This window comes from Rousettus aegyptiacus, unplaced genomic scaffold (genome assembly GCF_014176215.1).
Source record: "Rousettus aegyptiacus isolate mRouAeg1 unplaced genomic scaffold, mRouAeg1.p scaffold_m13_p_10, whole genome shotgun sequence".
NCBI classification, from domain to species: domain Eukaryota; kingdom Metazoa; phylum Chordata; class Mammalia; order Chiroptera; family Pteropodidae; genus Rousettus; species Rousettus aegyptiacus.
Window position 1 is genome coordinate 72,608,192 of NW_023416285.1, and position 22,491 is coordinate 72,630,682.

Consider the following 22,491-nt stretch of genomic DNA (forward strand, 5'->3'; position numbering starts at 1 on the left):
ACATGACTTGGCTAAATCATACATACCTGCCACCATCTTGTTCTTGTGACTGGGGCTTGGTTAGGGGTAAAGACAATTTCCTGTTTTGAACATCAGGAGATAGAAACTTTTCATTTTTGAAATCGCCATTTCTCACAGGGAAGGGTCCGGTAAAGTAAGGCTTAAAAGAGTTTCTCCTTTATCTGGTTGAGGGGCAGAGTGGAGATAAAGCTGAAGGGGTGATTGGAGCCAATCAGTAGATCGATTGATACTGTGTCCTGTATTCATAATGCTCTTCTGGCTTCTCTGGAAGATTGAAGAGAGTTACACAATTGTCCTCAAAGAGTTGATGTTTTCATCTGTAGACTTGACCAAAAGTAGAAACAGTATCACTGAGAATCAAGTTATATGGTATAGCAATGTAGAGGAGAGGAAGGCCAGTAAATATATGTGTACTCAGTGAAGTTCAAGGAGACACGTCAAATTTAGAGAGCATCTTCCTCCAGTAGGACACAAAGATCTGTGAATAGGTGTGATTCAGATGATGTCATTGGAAGATCAGCTGTGGGATTGCAGGGGCTGTGGGTGGTGGTTGTGGGACACATGAAATGAAGGACCTAATTAAAGTGACACAATAAGAGTCCAAGGGAGTGCATATCCTAGTGAGAACAAAGAGCACATTTATAATAATAAACTATTTATATTTTTATTAATGACTAACACTTACATAGCCAGACATTGTTTTACATACTTTTATGTGTATTCTTTTAATCCGCCCAACAACTCTCTGTGACATAGGTGCTACTATGATCACTCAATTACAGATGACTATACTGAAGCATAGAGGAGATAAGTAACTTATTTAAGGCTACATAGTAAGTGGTGTAGTTGGAATGTGAAACTAGGCTGTCTTAAGCACTGTGCTGCTTGTTTTGGTAGATGTGAGAGGAATAGGAAGGAATTCCAAGCAATAGAAATTGTTGGGGAGAGAGAACATTCTAAGGAGGTAGGTCCTAGGGATGCAGTGTCCATTTGGTGGCCACACTGAGGGGTTAGTGATATAGAGGGGAGTTAGAGGTCAACTTCAACAAGCCTGTCCAGGAAGGAAGAATGTAAAACTGACAGTCTAGAGGCCTTACTGTGTGCTGTGCACTAAGGGTAGAGCAGTGAATAAGGTAGGAATGGTCTCTACTCTCGTGGAATTTGTATTTATTCTACTGATGGAGATGGACAATAGGGAAACTACCCACTAGAGAAGATAATTTTGGATTGTGGTACATGCTGTGGAGGAAACAGTAGCATTATGGACAGTTTCTGGGCAGGGCCCACATGACTTAGGGTGACATAGGGAAGATCTCCTTGAAGAAGTAATGTATGATCTGCTATCGGAAGCATGGGAAAAGCCCAGCCAGGTGAAGAACTGAGGGAAGATCATTCCAGTTCATTGGAATAGAGGCAAATCAAGGAATAGGAAGGAAGCCAAGGCGGCCCCAGCCTAGTGGACAGGTCGGGCTTGGCGGGAGATGAGATTGAGAAGGAGGCTGGGTTAGATCAGACTTGAGGGCCTTGATAAGAAGTTTAGGTTGTTTCCTAAGAGCAGTGGGAAGCCACCGAACATTAAGTAGATGGGTGACAAGATTCCATGGGAGATCCAGGGTGCTAAATACATGTACCTGTTTGATCAGGCAGGGATAGGGAGGTGGATCAGAGCAGAGGGGAAGCAGTGTGAGGAGATTACATTTAGGATGCTTCTCCCCCATCTGGCACCTTAGAAGTTGCATCGCAGCTCTCATGGCCTTTCTGCCAGGGGAAAGGTAAACCTCATTTTCGGTAGGGCTTCTTACTGTTCAGGTTGTGATCAGAATTCACAACACCAAGACTTCACACCTACCTTTTAGCTATTTGCCCATTTATAACTGTTTAGATATATATATCTCAATCAGAGCATATGAACCTAAAGATTAAACAACGTTTGTTTGTTTATATAGGCATTAGAATTTCTAACATATTACTTTAGATATGAGGAAAAGAAAACACTTTGAAAATACTATAATTATCTTCTCTATTTATTGGATAACTTTCTTATTCCCAGGATGGAGACTCAGAATGGAAGCACAGTGAGTTGCCCACTCAGTCCCCATAGCCTGCTCCATTTTTGGTAACAGACCTAGATTATATTCAAGGTGGCATGGTGATCAGCCTTAGAGAGGAGATTGTGATGGTCTAAGCCAGCATTTCCAGTCCTGACTCCTGACCTCCTCACATTCCTTGTAGCTAGTGTGTCCTTTGATCTTGTTCTGGCCAGTGAGACTCAAGAATAAGTCCACCAGAATGAGAGCGGGATTTCCGGGAAAGCATTTATTGTCCGGATGAAACCTGACAAATGAGGCTGCCAGTGCCCTTCATTATTTCCCCCTGCTTTCTGCCTTGAATACTAATAAGATGTCTGAATTCACAGCAGCCCTCTTGTCACCATGAGGTGATAAGCATGAAGGAAAAGCCAAGAGCGTCTTGGAGAAACCTGCTCTGACATTGTTCCAAGTGAACCAACACCAGCACCCTGGACCTTCCAACTACTTCCTACTTGTTGAATCCACTCTTAGTTTTCCTGACTTAAAGCTGAACGCAGTGCTAAGTGAAGCAAATATGAAGATACGGATAGTATAAGTTTTTTTCTGTATGCTGCGATAGCCTCATATCATAAATGTTTCTTGATGTTCAGTATGACCTTTAGCCTGTGTGAAAACTATCTGAAAAGGAAGTTCTAACATATTAAAAGTTGTTCACACTGAAAGTGATGAGTTGTGGACTTAGAAATGTAATTTTCAAAATAAATGAACTTGTCCATGTGAACCTACTGTACCACAGAGCCATTCTTCATGGCCAGTATCTTCCTTATGGCCTTTTTTATGATAGTCAGTGTTCTGGTGAACTACACTGTGTATATTTATGGCTTTATAGGAACCTATAGCAGTACTAGGGTTCATAGTGCAAATGGTTTGATTTCTTAAAAATGTGAAGCTCCAACAGGCTTTATTGGATTTCAGGGTAATGGTATTATTAAATTTTCTGCTACTTTTCAAACTTTTTATGGCTAAGTTTCACCCTGGTGATTTCAAGAAATTTTGGGGGATGGTTCTATACTTTTATGGAAAACTGTTTATCCTGGAATTTTTGATTGCTGAAAAGAGGGGTAAAGGGAATTAATTTGGATTTTCTTTTTTACTGGCTTAGATATTGTTTTCCACATGGAAGGTAGAAATGGCTCTGTGGTATGTATCATGGAGATAACATAAGGTATAAAATGAAAATTATCTTCTAAGCCGTTAGGAGAATAGGAACTATAAGTCATAAGGTCAGCAAATTGTGAAGAGAAATGGATTTTAGACATCGTCTAGGAAAATTCTACTTTTTCCATAACCTCAGAACTTGAAACCTCAAACAATTTATCATTTATTTAACAAATAAAAATATATATGGTTACCTTATGCACTCTCTTCTTCTATAATGAAAGATTGTTCCAAAAGAATGAGGAAACATTTTGTGTAGCCTCAAGGACCGTCAGAAGTATGCCATATATGCCATCTGTTCCGATGCCCTGTTTTACAGACAGGAACTGAAGCCCAGAGAGGAGAAAGGTTATTTCTTTGAGGTGGACCAGAAAGTCTCTCTTGGGCAGGTAGGGACAGGACCACAAAACTTGCTAGATGCATTTACGTCTTCAGTGCTGTCTGTCAGAATTCTTGATGGCAGTGCCTTTGGTGGAATCAGTGTTTTTGAGAGCTGGTTGACAGACACCCATAAAAGGCAGGACATTCCAGGCAGAGTAAATGGTAGACGCATGCAAGGCTCACATTTTCAGTGGGTTCATGCCCCTTTAGGATCAGGAGATAGAGGAAGGGCTTATGTCCATAGAGATTAGGGGCAAGTTCAGGCCAATTTGGGCCAGTATGTGGAGGGTCTTGAGAGCCTATCAAAGGAGTAAGATTTTATTTGGTAGCCAGTCATGAGCTCTTAAAATAATAATGGCAATGATGATGATGATAGCAAACACTTACAAAGCACTGACTCTGTACTGCCATCATTCTGAGTGCTTCACATGCCCTCACCCATAACAAACCTTTGACATAGGCACTCTCATTATCTCTATTGTACAGTCGAGGAAACTGAGAAACAGAGAGGTTAGGTGATCTACCCAAAGAGAAACTAATAAAAGGTGATGGAGACAGAATTCGAACCCAGGTGGTCTGGTCCAGGAGTCCCTCCTTTAGTGGTCTGCAGCATGGGTATGGCGGTGGTGAAGGTGGCGAGTTCTCTTAGGAAGATGAATCTGTAGGAGCGTACCCAACTCGGGTGAGGGCAGACGAGGTGTCAGGTGGATTGCAGACTTCCAGAAGAGTTAATAAAAGCTTGGCCTAGGTGATATCTTTGGAAATGAAGGGAAGAGAATACAGATGCCAGTACCTTCTGAGCATGGATCACCAGTGTCAGGTCTCCCCAGCTGGACCTGAGGGCTGCAGAGGGACAGAGTCAGAGATGGTTGGGACATCACGTAGATAGATGTCTGCCTGACCAGATTAGGGAAATTGAAAAGGAGATTGTGTGGGAGGGTGATAATTTATTTTTACAGAGCTCTCTTTTCTCACTGTGATCACTGTGTTTCTTAACCTGGGAAAACTAGAGAAAAGACCCATGTGGGTCCTATAAAGCAGATTATGGCCCCTCCCAAGCTCATGGTGGTGTGGCTTTTGGTCCATGATAGATCCAAACAGTTTTTTAAGACAGTTTGTGACCTTTAAGGCACTAGTCCTTTTCTCAGTTTAAGAATATTGGGTGTGAAAACCAGAGAGGTGATAGGTGTGGTTCTGCATTTGGGTGGCCACCTTTGTTTCAGCTTTCCTGGCAATGATTCTTGCCTTCCGCTTTCCTGTCCTTACATTTTGACAAGGAGAGCCAATGTGGCTAGAGAGGGAGGAGACGGTTGATGTTTCTTTGTGAATGGGCATCCTGTGTTGAGAGGAACGCCCTCTTCCTGGTGGCTGCCTCAGCCTGCAGGTTGGGGCTGAGTGCAGATTTCTTCCCTCCTGCTGCTTTTCTGAGAAGGGTCATCCTGGTGGGCAGTGTCCTTCCTGAAACTTCTAGCTGCAGGCCACAGTCGAAGGGCCCAGAAGGGACAGCAGGTTATTCTAAGATGGTAGCTGATACCCTGTGGAAAAAGAAAATTCTGAGATGGATGAGAAATGTTGAGATTAAAATTTGGGGTTTATATTTCATTACCATTTCTGCAGTCTGGGACACTTTTTCTCCGCTCCTTTTCTTTCTCTCCTCCCTCCCTCTCTCCTTCCTTCCCTACTTCTGTTCTTCCCTGCTTCCTTTCATCATTACTTCGTCCTCTGTGCCTTCTCTTTTTTTTTTAATCAGAGGAGTTGTTCATTGTGCAGGATCAGTAAATGTGACTGCACCTGTCTTTATCTTTGATTCTGATTTTCCATCTTGCTTTCTCAGGGAAAAGTAACATCTGCAAGTCATGTAAGCATTGGCCACATGTGGAATTTACATAGCTCTGCACAGTTCTGGGTATGGCTATATAGAGAAGATACAGGGAACTAGAAGACTTGGCTCTCTCTGTCCTCAAGCTCCCTAAAAAACGTTGGAAAGACAGTATGCATCTGTGGGTTCAAATTCTGATTCAGTCCCTAGCAGAATGTCCATGCACAAGTTCTCTAATCTCTCTCATCTATAAAATGGGAATGGTAGTACTTACTGCAGAGGGATGTTGTGATGCACAAGTGAGACAACATGTCTGAAAGAATACTGAGCCTGTCTCTTATCTCCCTGTTCTCATCTAATTAAAATTTTCTGGATATACCTTAGAATGATCCCAGAAATACTAGAGAGAGATGGGGTGATATAAGTTTAAGCTGCTTTATGTATATCCCATTTCTGCTCAGTAACCATATAAAGTAAATATTTATTTTTGAGATGAGAGAACTGAAGTTCAGAGAGGTTGAAAACAAAATAATTTCACTACCTGCTAGATGTGTGACCTTGGACAATTATTTCATATCTCATTGCCTGTTATCTATAAAATGGGCTAATGATAGTTCCCTCCTCATAGGGTGGTTATAAGGATTGAAATGGTTAATATGTGTATAGTTTTGATACAGAGCCTGGTACATAGTCAATGTGATATAAGTATTAGAAATTATTATCATTAAGAAAAGTGCCAAGTGTCTCCTAAGCCACTATATGGTAAAATCAGGAATCATTCATATACATAATGTGTTAAAATGGGATTTAGCTGTAATTGTTGAGACATATAGTAGATTTGGTTTTCATGGAGAGGGACTGGGAAAGTGATGTTAGAAGCATCAGGAAAAGTCCAAAGGAGAAAGGATTTCAAGCGTGCAGGAAAGTAGGAGAGATCCAGATATAATTAGGAGGCCAATCAAAAGGAAAGTTCTGTGTTGTTCTGTGACGTGGCTGAAGAGAAGCCATTTCTTAACTGCTTGTTTATGACACTCTCCTTCTAGTTCCAGTAGATGAGGGATTGATAAACTGCAAATAGGGCCTTTGGAGTTTCTGTTTCACCCACTCTATCCTTCTTTCTGCTTCCTGGGGTAGGCAGTCTCATATGTAAGGTTTGGCCGCTCAACAGAGTCTGACTCATGACTAACAGGCGTCCTTTATTGAAAGGCAAGCGGTCCCAGGCAAGGTTCTCTGGTCCCGAGGAAAGGGGCCAGAGAAGTCGCACCCGGGTGAGGTCAGGGCAGGGTTTTAAGGGTCGCATCCAGGAGGGGGAAGATTCAAAAAAGGCAAAAGCACAGCGTGGGGCTCTTTCATTGGTGCAGTGGTGTGGCTGTGGCACTACGAGTGTACTGCTGGCACCCATGGATTGGTCCATGGGCCTCAGGTGGCTAGCAGGCGGAAGGTAGGAGCGGGGACCTGCCCCTGGGCAAGCCTTGGGGCCTTTTCTGGGACTGCTGGCCTTTCAGCATAGAATATTAAACTAAGGATTCTGGAATCCGTTGACTGGATTTGGGGTCTGGGCCCTGCTGCTTATTAGCTGCCTGATATTTTGCAAGTTTCCTAATGTCACTATAGTTCTGTGTCTTCTGTGTAAAACAAGGAGAATAAAGATAGCTACCTCCTAGGACTTGCGGGAGCTGAGAGAGATTGTACACACTGTTTATGATTAGCCCAGAGGGACCCTCAACAATTTTTAGTTAATAGTATTCAGGGTTTAATAGTATCCCCTGGGCTTTGAGTAGAAATTCAAGCTCAGTGGGAAAGGCCATACACGGAACCATTTTGGGGCAATGCTCTCTAGCTGAATCTCAGCCAACGCCATAAAAGACCCCTGACTCCTATCAGTGTCTCAGTCAAGAGTCTGGCATGGAATCCTGAGTCGTGTTTGAGGTATACTTTCATCTGCCTCTCTTTTTCCTCAGAAAAGTGTCTTAGAGCTTAGAGAAGAACAGAAATGGACATAGTATTCCTTTGTTGGATTCAAAGCTCCTAGATCTTTATTTCCCTTCCCTTGATTTTTAATTTTCAACAATACTGCACAACGGGACTTTTATATCTAGCAATGAAACAAAATCCCATTATAAACTAACAATGTTGCATTTATAGTCTTTGTTTTACAGAGATTTCCCCCATTATCTCATTTGTTCTACTAGCAAGATAGGGTAGGGCAGGGGTCCAAGCCCCAGGCCACAAACATTAACAGGAACCAGGTCACACTGCAGGAGGTGAGTGGACTGGTGAGCAAGGGAAGCTTCGTCCTTATTCGCAGCCACTCCCCAGTGTAGCATCACTGCCTCAGCTCCACCTCAGGTCATCATGCATTAAATTATCATAGGAACACTGGTCCCTGGTGCCAAAAAATTTGGGGACCACTGGAATAGGGGAATAAATAGTGCGTTTCTCTAAAAAAAATTAACAAGTGATGAAGTACACTAGATTCCTCTGAATCACAAATCCAGAAGTCAAATCTCTTTTGTCCTGACTGCCATTCCAGTGCTCTTTCAACAGGGCCCAGTTACTACTCAGCCCTTCCTTCTTGCCTCTGTTAGTGAGACCTGCCAGGGTGTTCCTTACTGTCTAGGAGGCAACTGCCCTTGGAGCGACTTTCCTTTTTAATATAGGCATTACCAGATGACCTGCGTCAGCTCTGTGGGGAAACTTGAAATTCTTTCTTCAGAAAGTCATGCATTCAATTTCAAATGAAATCATTTTCCTTGGACAATTTAACGAGATCGTTTTTTCTATTTCCTCTAATTATCTTTTTTTTTAAAAAAAAAAAGAAAAAAGAAAAAGAAAAGAAAAGAACTGGAGAAGACCATCTGCTTTATGAGGCAGTTCATCTCTGTTTTCTCCAATAGATATATGAGGGCCCGGTTAAGCAGATTAAGGCTTCATCGCATTCTTGTTTGAGATTGTTGTGTTTGGCGCTTTTAATGTCACTGCCATTGGCTTTTCTTGGTTGTGTATTTGGGATGTCTTGGAGTGTAGATTTTATGAAAAGGTGTTATTCTTTGTTCCATAAATTGCAGGCACTGTGAGCCTTTCCCCTATAGTGCCAAACTATCACATCAGGGTCCTTTGCTTTTTTAATCCTTTCCTCTCACCACAAGAAGTCCTATTAACATGTTTTCTTAGCTACAGAGTAAACTCTATCAAAAATAGCATGGAAAGCAGATGGGGGTGGTTGTTGTCTTTCTTTTCACAAACTCTAAACCTAGTCTTTCTTAGTAAAACTCAGCCTCATCATCTTTTATCCCAGAACCTTCACTTATGAATAGAAGACATGCAGTGAGTGTAGGGGCTTGGTGTGCTATTTTTTTCTTTATTTGAAAAGCTATATGGTATATACATATATATATAACTTCATGTAAAACTTTATTTTTTATTTTTTTTTAGACGAGGCAACCCTTGGTTGACCTCACAGATTGCAAGGACCTTGTCAGCTTATGATCCCTTATTATTATTTTTTTAATTTTTTACGCCTACAGCACCTGGTCTTCCTAGGTGGTCTCCCATCCAAGCACTAATTGGGCCCGACCCTGCTTAGCTTATGAAATCAGACGGGATCGGGCTTGTTCAGGGTGACATGGCCATAGACTAAACTTTATTTTTTTTCACATTGAAAGTAACTCTTGCTCTGAGTATGAAAATGCTTCATATTCATTGTAATAAAATTACTTAAATCAGCAACATATAAAGCATTAGGAGACATTTTTCTAAATCCTGCTTGCTACCCAGAAAATACTGCTGTAAACATTTTGGTGAGCTTTTCTATTCATTCCTTTACGAACTATTTTTTAACATCTTCCATGCACCTGGCACTGGGAATATGCTGATGAATGAAAGAGACATAGTCCCTGGCCTCATGGAGCTTTTCCAAATAGGAGAGAGCGAGACATTAAATAGATTATATAAATTATATACAGATACTGCTCGACTTATGGTGGAATTATATTTTGAATAACCCATAGTAAGTTGAAAATATAGTAAATCAAAAATGTGTTTAATATATTTAACCTACCCAACATCATAGCTTAGCCTAACCTACTTTAAATGTGCTCAGAACACTAATTAGCCTACAGTTATGCACAATCATCTAACAAAGTCTATTTTATAATAAAATGTCGACTGTCTCATGTAGTTTATTATGCAAATCACTTTCACATCATCATAATATCAAAAAATTGTTAAGTTGAACCATCATCAGCCAAGGACTATCTGTATATATCTTCTAGTTCAGATGGATGCTATTCTTTTGTGTTTTATGTAATTTTTTAAATAATCTTTTTCTTTTGAAATAATAGTATATTACAGTTTTCATTTTTTTTAAAATCTGCTTTTTGGTATGTTTTCATTGTAAGGATGTCACTCTGTTCCTTATTATGTTTTTAATCATTAAGTTTATGTGGAATTTAATTTTGTTAGTGTTCTGTGTTTTTATAAAATTTCATACCATAGAGCATTTTTAAAAATTTATGAAAGAATGACACTACATATCCTTCCTTACTCCAACTTTTTATTATGATAATTTTCAAACGTGCAGTAAAGTTGAAAGCACTGTGTATGGAATGCCAATATACTTATCATACTTTTTTATAGCTAGTTTTTTCACTCAATCATGTTTATTAGAGATGTTTCTATGCAAGTAAATATACGAACATCCTTATTTTTAAATAATGACTAGCATCCCATTATATAGATGTGATGCTTTATTTAATCAGTTTCTCATTGATAGACATTTAACTTGTTTCTGATTGTGTTCCTACTAGAAATAATGCCACTTGTATGTCCTCATGAAAAATTCCTAAATGTGCTGTCACAGGTACTTCTAACATGCAACTGGTTGTGTGTTGTGAGTGAACAACAGTAGTGACCAAAGACGCAGCCTATCTTGGTCAAGATAACCCTGTGTAATCTACAGAGGGAATAAATCTCCAGGAAAGAACTTGATTCCCACGAACCCATAAATAAAGACACAGATTGGTGGTTACCAGAGGGAAAGGGGTGGGGGAAGGGTAAAATGGATAAAGGGTAATATGGTGACGGATAGAAACTAGACTTTTGGTGATAAGCACACTATATTGTATACAGATATCAAATTATAATGTATACCTGAAACTTAGGTAATGTTATTAACCAGTGTTTCCTCACTTAAAGAGTAGAAAATTAAAACCTAAAATACACACACACACCTTGATTCGCTGTGGTGGGATCCTCACATAGCATCATACCTCCCCTAGATCAATTCAGGTTTAATCCCAACGGCTCTTCTCCTATCTCATTTTGGTTGTTGTGGGTATAATTAGTGTATCATTTATCTATTGCCACAAAAAAATCCTGCATAAGGAACGACTCCAAAATTTAGTGGCTTAACCAGGCTGGGTTCACTAATGTGCCTGCAGTTAGCTAGGTGCTGGTCTTTGTGACACTCTCCCATATGTTTGATGGTCAGTTGGCTTAGGCTGATCCAAGATGGCCTTGGACAAGAAGATTCAGGTATCCTTCTGCCGGGCCAGCCGAGGCACATTCTAGTGGCAGTGGCACAGATCGTTTTTATTTTGCATGGAGCTGAAAACCAGCTATGCTTTTCAATCTTCATTGTCTCTCATTTGCTAACCTATTGTTCAAGTAAGTCACATAGCTAGGTTGCAAGTCACAGGGCAGAGAGCGAGGATTCAGAGAGGTTGTTGATTAAGACTATTAATGCAGACCATCCTCCCTGGCTATCCAGCATCATATTTTAAACTGGCTCTTCATAGAAACATTAAACATTGCTGTTATTTCTAATCTGAGATGTTATACTTTTGAAATATGAAAAATGGGGATCAAGGATATTTGTGGGGGAAGCATAAAACTTTTGCTTCATTTACAAATGTCTTAAGAGTTGTAAAGGTAACTCATAAATGGAAAAACCTACATTTATAGTTTGTCTCGAAAATATTTCTATTACAGTTGGTGGTTTCTCTTGGGATTCATTTCAGGAAATAAAGCTTTCCCTTCTGTGCTTATTTTTCTTTGATAGTGTTTTAGGAATTGGTTTTGAAATCTGGCTTTGAGAACATTGAATCAAGTAAGATAAAGAGCTAGATAACTATGGTGTCGGATGGGTACTAGACTTGTTAAGTGATCACTTCGTAAGGTATGTAAATGTCTAATCACTATGTTGTACACCTGGAACTAATATAATATCGTATGTCAACTGTAATTGAAAAGTAAATTTAAAAGAACAAACAAAAAAAGTACAATGGCAGTTAACAACAATAAGAAAGGATAAAGAGCTAGAGTCACAAATTAACCCTCTTAAGTGTTTTTGCTTAAGATATAGACATTAGAGATAGAACGAGTTCCCTACACCTTTATCACTTTTTTTCTCTTTACTTTAAATTATAATAAGTGGTAAATTTAGGCTCTTCCAGAACAGTGGTTCTCAATAGCGGATATGCAGCACCCAGGTAGACAGATGGCAAGAAATTGTTACTAGTAATTATATCTCAAAAGTTTTTTTAAATCAAGTTTGTTCTCATCGAGTGCAATATTATGTGCTCTACTCTCTTCTCTGTTTAAATATAAAACACTGAAATAAAAATTTGCATATACATGTACTTGCTAAATACTCTTCATTATGTGTGTATCACAAAATTACACACACTTTAGTTGTTTAATGGAAACTGTGTATTGTACTAAGTAGGCAATTTAAAGGATTTTTCAAAGTAAGTCAGACTGTTGGTCAAGTTTTGCTCCATTTTCTGACTTTAGAACTCACCCCCAGAGTGAGATAAAATTTCACACACTTGTTTTTAATTGTGCTCTATTTTTCCGTCTTGAGCTATAAGGAAAAAAAAAAGACTCAGGTTTTGCTTGCCAGCAGTCGAGAGCCCCCTTTGTTTTTTGTTTACCTGTAAATTAGGATGTTGATCATAAACTTTAAAAGAATAATACTGTGGCAAGAACTGTCTTGCAGACTTAATTAATTCAGATAATTTGAGTCAACTTCAAGAAAAAGAGTCCTGAGAAACATGACATAGGGTCATGAGCTTGGTCATGAGCTAACAGTTGTGGGTCCTAATGCCTTGGGCCTTAGTTTCCCTAGCAGTAAAGTTGATGTAATACTAATGCCTCTTCCATAAGGTTATTGGAAGTGATAAATGATCACACGTAGTGCCTGGCACATAGTAAGTGCTCAGTAAGTGTTAGGTCATGTTGGTACAGGAAGGAGCCCTAGTCATCTGATGCAGCTGCTCCATTTTGTAAATATGGAAGTAGAGATTAAGCTCTTCAGGTTGAAAATGCTTAAAACTTTAAAGCAAGATTGAGTCAGTATGAATTTGGAGGCAGGTCAAATGCTTGAATGCAATGTCCACTTTAAAATTATCTACTAATACAACCCTGCATATTTTCCACAGCAAGGGTAAGACAGTAGTTTTTTTGACAGCCCTTCCTGTGCATAGCAGGTTACAATAATGATTTCAATAATGGCAAAAATTTTCATTATAAGTGCAGTTTGAAACTAGCTCCATTCTTAGACTCAGCTTATTCTCTGTAAAACATTTTCACAAGAGATTGGACAGGACAGGGCGGGGAAAGAAGACAGAAGATGTGGACCACCAAAATGTATTGAATACTTATGGTGAATGTGCAAAGATTGCCAAGACACTTTGCTTTTCTTCAGAAAGCTTACAACCTCATTCAGAAAACAGGACATATGTATAAGAAAAAACAATGACAACAATAGTAATAGCAGTTGGCACTAACTGAATATTTGGTATCTGCTAGGCACTGAGCAAGGCAGGCAAGCAACATATATCTATCTCATTCGATCCTCATAACTGACAGACCAATGAGAACCACAATTTGCAGTTGAATATGACGCTCTTCAGACATTAAGTATTGGTTCAAGGTCATATAGGATCTAAAAATTGAATGAGTTAAGAAGAGGAAGAGAGTAGACTGGGCTAAGGTTATACATTTTAAAGTTGGGGAGGGGGTTGGAGGTGTCTGGAGCATCCCTTAGGGGGTGTGGAAGGGCAGAAACCAGGGATGATAAATGTCTCGCAGTACCCAAGACAACTCTGTGTGGCAAAGACTGTATTAACTCTGCAAAACTTGCAAATATGCTACCGAATATTCTTGTAGGTGAATAACATGCTTCTAATTATCTGAGTCTGTAAGTTTTAAACATAAAGTGTTTTTTATGGCTTTAGTATAATATAAATATATATTCCAGAAGTGGAAATGCCTTCTAATTGATAAACATATTTAATATTTTTTTTGGAATTTTCTTAGAGTCATTCAACATTTTGAAATTGATGTTATTGACAGAAATGCATATTACTTCTGGGTTGACAACACACACCTCTATCACTTTGCATTTGTAGCTGTCAGTGGTTTTACCCATAGATGCAAGCAAACATTGATGACTGTTCATTATAACCACCAGTGTCATCAGGCCCAAGACTTTGCTTACTGAAATATATCTCTCCTTTTATTTCTCCTTTTCTGTAGTTACCATGTATAGATAAGTTATATTATCTATGAATTTCATTTCAGGATAGTAAAGGGGAATGTTATAAAACACTTGTTGTAGCAAGAGAGTGTTGGATCTGACAGGATTGCACTGGGTTTGCGTTTTCAAGAAAGTAGTAGCTGTTTGAAAGTAAGGAAGGATTTGAGTAAAGAGAGGTTCTAGAATCAGTTGGGTGTTAGATTGCCAATGGCTGAAAGAATTTTATTCTGGAGATTTTGTGATAAAGTAGTGATCATGGATGGAGCGTTTATGCAGTGTTTATCTGGCACGGTGGAGCTGGGACAGATAAGGGAGGAGGTGTGGGGAGGAGGACTGAGACTTGGTCAGGTCCAGATGGTGAATGGATAGAACAGAGAGTAAGGTAACCCGAGAAGAATTTGTCAAACTTTTTTTTTTGACTATATTTGGGAAAGACAGAGTGAAATTTTTTTATTTTTATTTATATCTTTTGTCCCTCTTCGACATCTTATTTTTCAATTAGAGTTGACATTCAATATTATTTTATATTAGTTACACATCAGATTCCACATATAAGTGAGATCATATGATATCTGTCTTTCTCTTTCTAACCTATTTCACTTAGCATAATACCCTCTGGGTCTATCCATCTTGTTCCGAAAGGTGAGATTTCATTTTTTTATGGCTGAGTCATATTCCATGTATATATGTATCACTTCTTCTTTATCCAGTAATCTATTGATGGACACTTAGGTTGCTTCCATATCTTAGCTATTGTAAATAGTGCCTCCATGAATGCAGAGGTCCATATATCTTTTAGAAATAGTATTTTAGATTTCTTCAGATTAATACCTAGAAATGGAATTGCTGGCTCCTAAGGCAGTTCTATTTTTAATATTTTGAGGAACCTCTATACTGTTTTCCATAATGGCTGCACCAATTGGCAATCCCACCAACAGTACACAAGGGTTCTCTTTTCTTCACATCCTCGCCAACACTTGTTTTTTGCTTTATTGATGATAGCCATTCTGACAGGTATGAGGTGATATGTCATTGTGGTTTAATTTGCATTTCTCTGATGATTAGTGATGTTGAACATCTTTTCATATATCTATGGGCCATCTGTATGTCCTCTTGAAGAAATGCCTATTCAAGTCCTCTGCTGATTTTTTAATTGAATTGTTTGAGGTTTTTTGGTGCTGAGTTGTATGAGTTCTTTATAAATTTTGGATATCAACCCCTTATCAGATATATCATTGGCGAATATCTTTTCCCATGCAGTAGGTTATCTTTTCATTTTGTTGATAATTTCCTTTGCTGAGCAAAAATTCTTTGTAGTCCTATTTGTTTATTTATCTTTTATTTTTCTTGCCCAAGGCGATATATCACAAAAAAAATATTACTAAAACCAATGTCAGAGAATTTGCTACCTGTTTTCTTGTAGGAGTTTTATGGTTTCAGTCTTACATTTAAGCCTTTAATCTATTTTGAGTTTATTCTTGTATATGGAGTAAGAAGGTGTGGCATCTTTTAAAAGTACATAGAAAGTTCTCATTACAAGAAAAAAAAATTGTAACTATGCATGGTATTCTATGTTAACCAAAATTATTGTGGTGATCATTTTACAGTAAATATAAATATTGAATTATCTTGTTATATACTTGAAACTAATGTGATTTTATGTCTATTATACCTCAATAAAAATAATAACATAAAAATAAGGCAGTCCTTTCTTCAAGGGATTTATCCTCTATTAGGAAAAAAAGATAAAAATAAAAATGTAATGTCATGTTGTGTTGTAGTAGAATTATGTACGAAGTTTAGCAGTGGGATGATAGTGATTACAACAGAGTTCAAGAAAATTTTACCAAGGATGTAATACTTGAACTAGATCTAAACGGATAGACATTTTTGATTTTTCATCTCTTTCTTAGAAAAAGTGGAATTACACACAGTTTAAGTTTACTATGGAATAAATTCTCATCCTTATAGCCAAAAAATCAGGCAGTGAGACCCAGAAAAGATTTCAGTTTTGTACAGGGTTGCTGAGGGCTGGCTCTGAACCTCCATTGAAGATGGTGGCTGTGTTGGGCAGTGCCCTCTCTGTACACAGCTTTCTCTTCCTTCACACCTGGGGTGGTAACTTGTTTTTACTAGTTCTGGGATCTGCATTATCCCTTGTAGTTTTAATGTTTTGTTTAGGATAAAGTTTCAGAATATGTCTGTATTATCTAAACCAGCACTTCTCCAATAGAGATATAATGTGAGCCATATATGTAATTTGAAATTTTCAAGTACTCATATTAAAAAAAGAAATGGGTAAAATTAATTTTAACAATCTGTTTTATTTAACTCACTATATCCAAAATATTATCATTTCACCATGTAATCAATATTTAAGAATTATTAATGGGATACTTTGCATTTATTTTCATGCAAAGTCTTCAAAATCAGCTGTATTTTACACTTATAGCACTCAACCTGTATACAAAATTTTCATTGGAAATACTTAATCTGTATTTAGATTCATAAAATTTATACTTGAAAAGGTAGATTCACTTACCTAGAGAGTTCCAAACTGACTTTAATATTTTCCAGGTATCAGTTTATAAATTATATTAATGTTAACAATAATTAAATAAAATTAAAAATGCAGTTTCTTAGTTGTATTAGTCACCTTTCAACTGTTAGTTATGCCTAATTGAACAGCACAGCTATAGATTATTCTGCATACCATGCTTAAGTACTCTGATACGTTCTTAGGTTATTGTTTATGTAGAATTAGTCCATGCCACAGAATCCTTGGAAACTGTTTTACCAGGTTAGACTTATTGATCAAGGATATCAGTGCCAGGGAAAAATAGCTCTGCAGCGCTGGGGAGGGCCTTACTCATAGCAAGGGTTTAATAAATGTTTACCTAACTGAAAATTTTATTTAGTGCTCAGGTTTACTTAAATTTCACTTTCTCAGGGAAGGGTTTCTGACTCTTCAGTCTGGCACGTGTTCCGTTATTACATTTTTCTTATAGAACTGAGTCCAAACCATCTATCTCCCTGACTAGGCTATAAGTTCAATGAGAGATGGCAATGTGTTTTTGTTGACTACGTTTTCCCTGCCCCTAGCATAATGCATGGCACATGGCAAGCATGGAATAAATACTAGTCAGATAATAATACCACATGACCATTTAAAATATGAACGATTAGCAGATTGTCTAATTCTTAACTTCATAGAATTGGAATTAGTGTTTGGAGAAAAAAAGGAATATTTTATTTTTTAAAGAGTATACACACTAAAAATTGTGCAGGTTCTTAGCCTTTTCAAAATACTCCTATAAGTATGCCTTTTCTTAGATTTATCTCTACTTTATTGGTATTCCTTTTCTTGAAATATCTATCACCTCACATCTGTCTCTGCTTATTACTGAAGGTACACTGAAGACAAAAACTAAAAGAGAGAAAACTGAATCGTGAAATACTTTTAGGGAGCTGTAAAAGGTATAGGGCAAAAGCAAAGGTGATAGAAGAAGCATCTCTTGCTATTTCAGGACAGTTAAACATAAACCAACCCTTTTAAGTATACTAGAGTAATAAGCTTTACCCACAATATCTGAAAATATGATTAAAAATGTATTGTGGGCCAATTGACCAGGTTGTCAGGTTATTATCTGAATCATAAAGTTGGAAGTAATACCCATTAAAAGCTACAAGTTTGGAAAAGTTAGAATTTAGTCTTTGCAAATATAAAGTTTTTCAATTCGAGTAATGCTTTAGAAAACCTCTAGCATTTGACCTTTCTATTAATGTTTCATAGAAGTGTAATAAACATATTGAAATGTGGGCATAGGGTACAGTACAGCTCAATGAATTTTCACATCTAGATCAAGAAACTGTACATTACCATCACAGCATCCCAGAGGCTACCCTCTTGTTTTTTTCCCCCTTTCCTGTAAATCATCAGCCTGACATAGATAAATTTTTCCTGTTTTTGTACTTTATATAAATGGAATCATGCAATATCCGCATTCAGATTAGTATAACACATTATTATTCTAAGTGCCATTTCTGATAGCAACTCATTGAAAACAAGATCTATTTTCAGTTTTCCTTATTATATGTCTATGTTGGTAAACTGACAGTTTACACCTGTATTTACTTCTTTATTAATTCTTTAAGAAATTTTCTATATAAATGCAAGTGTATATGTGCATGTGTGCATGCATGTGCATGTATGCACATGTATATGCTTTGAAATTTTTTTAATTTAGTCATACTATGCTATGCATATTATTCACCTCTCAGTGATATATCTCAAAGTCCTTTTCACATAGGCTCATGTAGATCTGCTTATTTTTCCTAATAGTGGCACAATTTTCCATTATACGAATGTATCAATTTTTTTAATTTAATTTTTTTATGGTGACATTGGTTAATGAAATCCAATAAGTTTCATCTATACACTTTAACATAAGGCATATATATATTTACACTGTGTGTTCACCCCCCATAGTTAGATTTTTTTTTCTGTCACCACATATTTGACCCCCTTTACCCTGTCTACCTTCCCCCTCCTCCCATCCCCTACTCTCTAGTAACTACTAGTCTATAGTCCCTGTCCATGAGTCTCTGTTTGTTTATCCTGTTCATTTGTTGCTTTTAGGTTTATATCCCACATGTAAGTGGCATCATGTGATTTTCAACTTTTTCTGTCTGGCTTATTTCGCTTAGCATGATTATCTCGAGGTCCATCCATGTTGTCACAAATTGCAGTATTTCATCTCCTCTTATGGCTGAGTAATATTCCATTGTATATATGTACCACAGCTTCTTTATCCAATCATCTATCGTAGGACACTTCAGTTGCTTCCACGTCCTGACTACTGTGAATAATGCTGCTATGAACATCAGTGTGCCAATATCTTTTCAGATATGGGTTTTCAAGTCTTTTGGGTAAATACCCAGTAGAGAGATTGCTGGATCATATAGTAGATCAATTCTTAGTTTTTTAGGAACCTCCATAATGTTTTCCATAGTGACTGTACCAATTTACAGTCCCACCAGCACTGCATGAGGGTCTTTTTTCTCCACATCCTCTCCAACATTTGTTATTATTTGTCTTGTTGATTATAGCTATTCTAACAGGTGTGAGATGGTAATCTCATTGTGATTTTGATTTGCATTTTTCTACTAGCCAGCAATGTTGAGCATCTTTTCAAATAGTTGTTGACCATTTATCTGTCCTCTAGGGAGAAGTATCTGTTCAGATCCTTTGTCATTTTTGGATGGGATCATTTGTTTTTTGTTGTTATTGAGCTCTATGAGTTCTTTGTATATTTTGGATATTAAGCCCTTTTCAGAGGCATTGCTTGCAAAGATATTTTCCCATTCAGATGGTGTTCTCTTTACCTTGCTGACTATTTCTTTAGCTGAGCTGAAGCTTTTTAGTTTGTTGTAGTCTCATTCACTTAATTGTGCTTTTACTTCCCTTGGTTTTGAGGTCAAATTCATAAAATCCTCTTTAAGTCCAAGGTCCTTGAGTTTAGTTCCTGTGTTTTCTTCTATGCATTTTATTGTTTCAGGTCTTATATTTAGGTCTAAATCTATTTTGAGTTCGTTTTGGTGTGTGGTGATAGACAACAGTCTAGTTTCATTCTTTTGCAGGTGGCTTGTATGTATTATATTTAATGAGCCAGCTGTCCACTGAGGAACAGTTAGGTTGTTATCTTTTACTTGTAGAACAGTAGAGTCCATGTGAGTTTATATAATGAATTTTTAGAAACAGAATTACTCAGCAATAGGTCCATGCATTTTTAATTTGTGCAGATATTTCTAAATGGCCCTCCAAAGAGTTTTGCCATTTTTTTACTCCCACCAGCAAGGCTTAATAACTCCTATTTCCAGTGTCCTTTGCCTTAGGTTATGTGTTAGCAAGACCTAGTCTTTGCAGGTATAGGAAAACCAGTAAGTTATTATTTATATTTAAGTTCACATTTTCTTCACTTTTAGGTGAGGTTATTTATACATTTATTGGACATTTGTGTTTCTCTTGGGACTTGTACTCATTTTTTCCTATAGGCTTATTCATACTTTTCTTATTAATTTCAAGGAGCTCTTTCTATATAAAGGAAATTAACTCTTTTATATTATTTTTGGTGTTAATTTTTTTTCAGTTTGTTTTTTGTCTTTACTGTGTTCATAGCCATTTTTTTTCCCCCTAAAAAGAAGGTTTAAAATTTTATATGGTGAAATCTATCAGTTTTTTCCTTATTAGCTTCTGAATTGTGAATAGCACTGCGTTGGAAACTTTAGATTGATAGATTGATGATAGATAGATAGATAGATAGATAGATAGATAGATAGATAGATGGATGATAAATAGAGAGAGAGAGAAAGAGAGAGAGATAAACTTAGGCATGGGAAAAAAATCTTAAGAAATGTTCGTGGGAGATGTAGCTGAGCAGGAATTTAAATTTTACTATGACCAACTATAAATAAACAGAAATTTGGATTTTATCTGCCAAAATTTGTTTAACATTTTAAATAGCTTTTAGAAGGATTTTCAGTGCTATATTTTTTTCCTTTTATGCTTTGTTATTTAGGGTTTTAATTTTTCAAATGATCCCTCTTTTCAGATTTCAAATTATAACTGATTTCCTGCGCCATTGCTGACGTCCAGTGATCCATGTCAGAAGTACTTCCAGGTCAGATGCACTTTCACATGTTTCAATATAGAGAAGCAGTTGAATATTAAAACAAATGTAAATAATAGATAATTGTTTTGAGGTAAAACTTATAATTTGCTAAAATAACATTTTTTTGGTTTTCATTGTTCTTCATTAACGTAATAGAAAAATGAACCTTTAAAATAAGATAAGACAATCAATTGAACTTACATGTACTCATGTAATAATTTCACAATTCTACTAATATAATACAAATATATTTTAGTTAACTAAGAAATTAAAACTGTCAAATTTTGCTGTCTAGCATTGTTCATGATAGCCTATAAACTGTTAAATATGAACAAAGGAGTTATTGGTAGTGAGTCTCTGTAAACAGCAGTTTAGCCATTATGAGGTTTGTCTAGAATAGAACTACCCATTTCAGTATTCTCCTTAGATCTAATGCTAATTAATTTCAAGCCTTAAGAAAACCATCTTAATTTTATTGTATGTCCATTTCTTTGTGACACGATGGATGTTAGTCTATATACAACATGGTGTGGGATTTAATTCTTAGCCTCGCCGCAACAATAAGGAAAAAGCAATTGCAATAACATTTGGAATTAAACATAGTATAAGGCTGCAAGTGGCAGATACATCTGAGTAGATTCCATATTTGTTAGGACATATACCACTCAGCAAATTCTGTTTTTAAAGAAGTAGATTTTAACCATGGTCAAATAGATATTAATGTCTCTTGATTTTAAATTAAACTCATTAAGTATATACAAGCCCTTTTTTGCTTTATTTAACACTACATGTTACATTTCAACAGAAAACTAATAAAAAACCACTAAGCTCAATAGAAGTATACGAATGATAGGAATATCCTATTTATAAAAATCAACCAAAACTAATATGACAAACCTAAGTTCACACAGGAAAATTAGAACTTAGAGGTGATTTCTTAGAGGCCATCTAATCATATTGTGAAAATTTGGAGGTAGAGCATAGATTTTCTATGTCAATACATATTTGAACAGGTGCATTAATTTTTGAAAATCAAGGCAAGTACACATGCGCTTTTAAAAAACACTCTAGATATTGAAAATAATTCCTTTTAGGAATTGTTTAGTATTTAAAATCTTTTATTATATTGCAAGATAGACTCAGTATGGAAAAGTTTCAGTAACAAAACTGGCAAATATATAAAATGAGTTTTCCTCAAAGTGAAGGTGAACTAATCAAAGAACTTGTAGAAATTTCTTATTGTCACTATGTTTTGATATGCTGATGTAGTCGTTCTTTCTGTTGGTACTCATATTGCTTTATTCCTTGGTAGTTATATATGAGATAATGAAACTCTTATCCAGCATGGTTTTTTAAATGACAGCTACTACATCATGCATTGATGTAACACATTTTTCCAAGAAAGCAGTATTTTTATTTCAGTGGAATATCATATTCCAGCCATTTTTTATTTGAAAATTCAAATAACAGCTAGTAAGAGAGAGTCTGGACCAATAACTGGGATAAGTTATGCCTCAACCCTGTGTTCCAACTCTTAGGAGCAATGAAAACAGAGAGCCTTTTAAGAAACAAACATACCAGAATCTATACCATTGTCTGGCTAAAAAATTCTTGTTGAACCTTCAAGATTCAACTAGGGAGTGTCTTTTGAAAAGTACTTACTCTTTGACATATTCACATAATTACCCTATTTTAAGGCTTCTTTCATTGTTTAATGTGTTTTCCCTTTTGGAATTGACTTGAGGCCAGTTTATCATTATTCAAAAAAAAAAAAAAAAAAAACCATGTGATTACTTTATGGCCTACCTA

General features: G+C 36.8%; 1 protein-coding gene and 1 pseudogene across 24 annotated transcripts in view; one reads left to right on the top strand and one right to left on the bottom strand.

Annotated features, from left to right (window-relative positions):
- Positions 1–22,491, top strand: part of APBB2 (amyloid beta precursor protein binding family B member 2) — a 328,869-nt gene that overhangs the window by 134,015 nt on the left and 172,363 nt on the right. For 9 of the 24 annotated variants that reach the window (XM_036228008.1, XM_036227996.1, XM_036227999.1 and 6 more), the window contains one exon: positions 20,623–20,691. The exons of the other annotated variants lie outside the window; for them this stretch is intronic. In XM_036228008.1, the coding sequence (XP_036083901.1) occupies positions 20,673–20,691 (19 nt within the window). In that variant the 5' untranslated portion in view covers positions 20,623–20,672. The remainder of the gene's footprint in view (positions 1–20,622; positions 20,692–22,491) is intronic. 24 annotated transcript variants of the gene reach the window in all.
- LOC118609121 lies at positions 8,988–9,106 on the bottom strand (annotated as a pseudogene).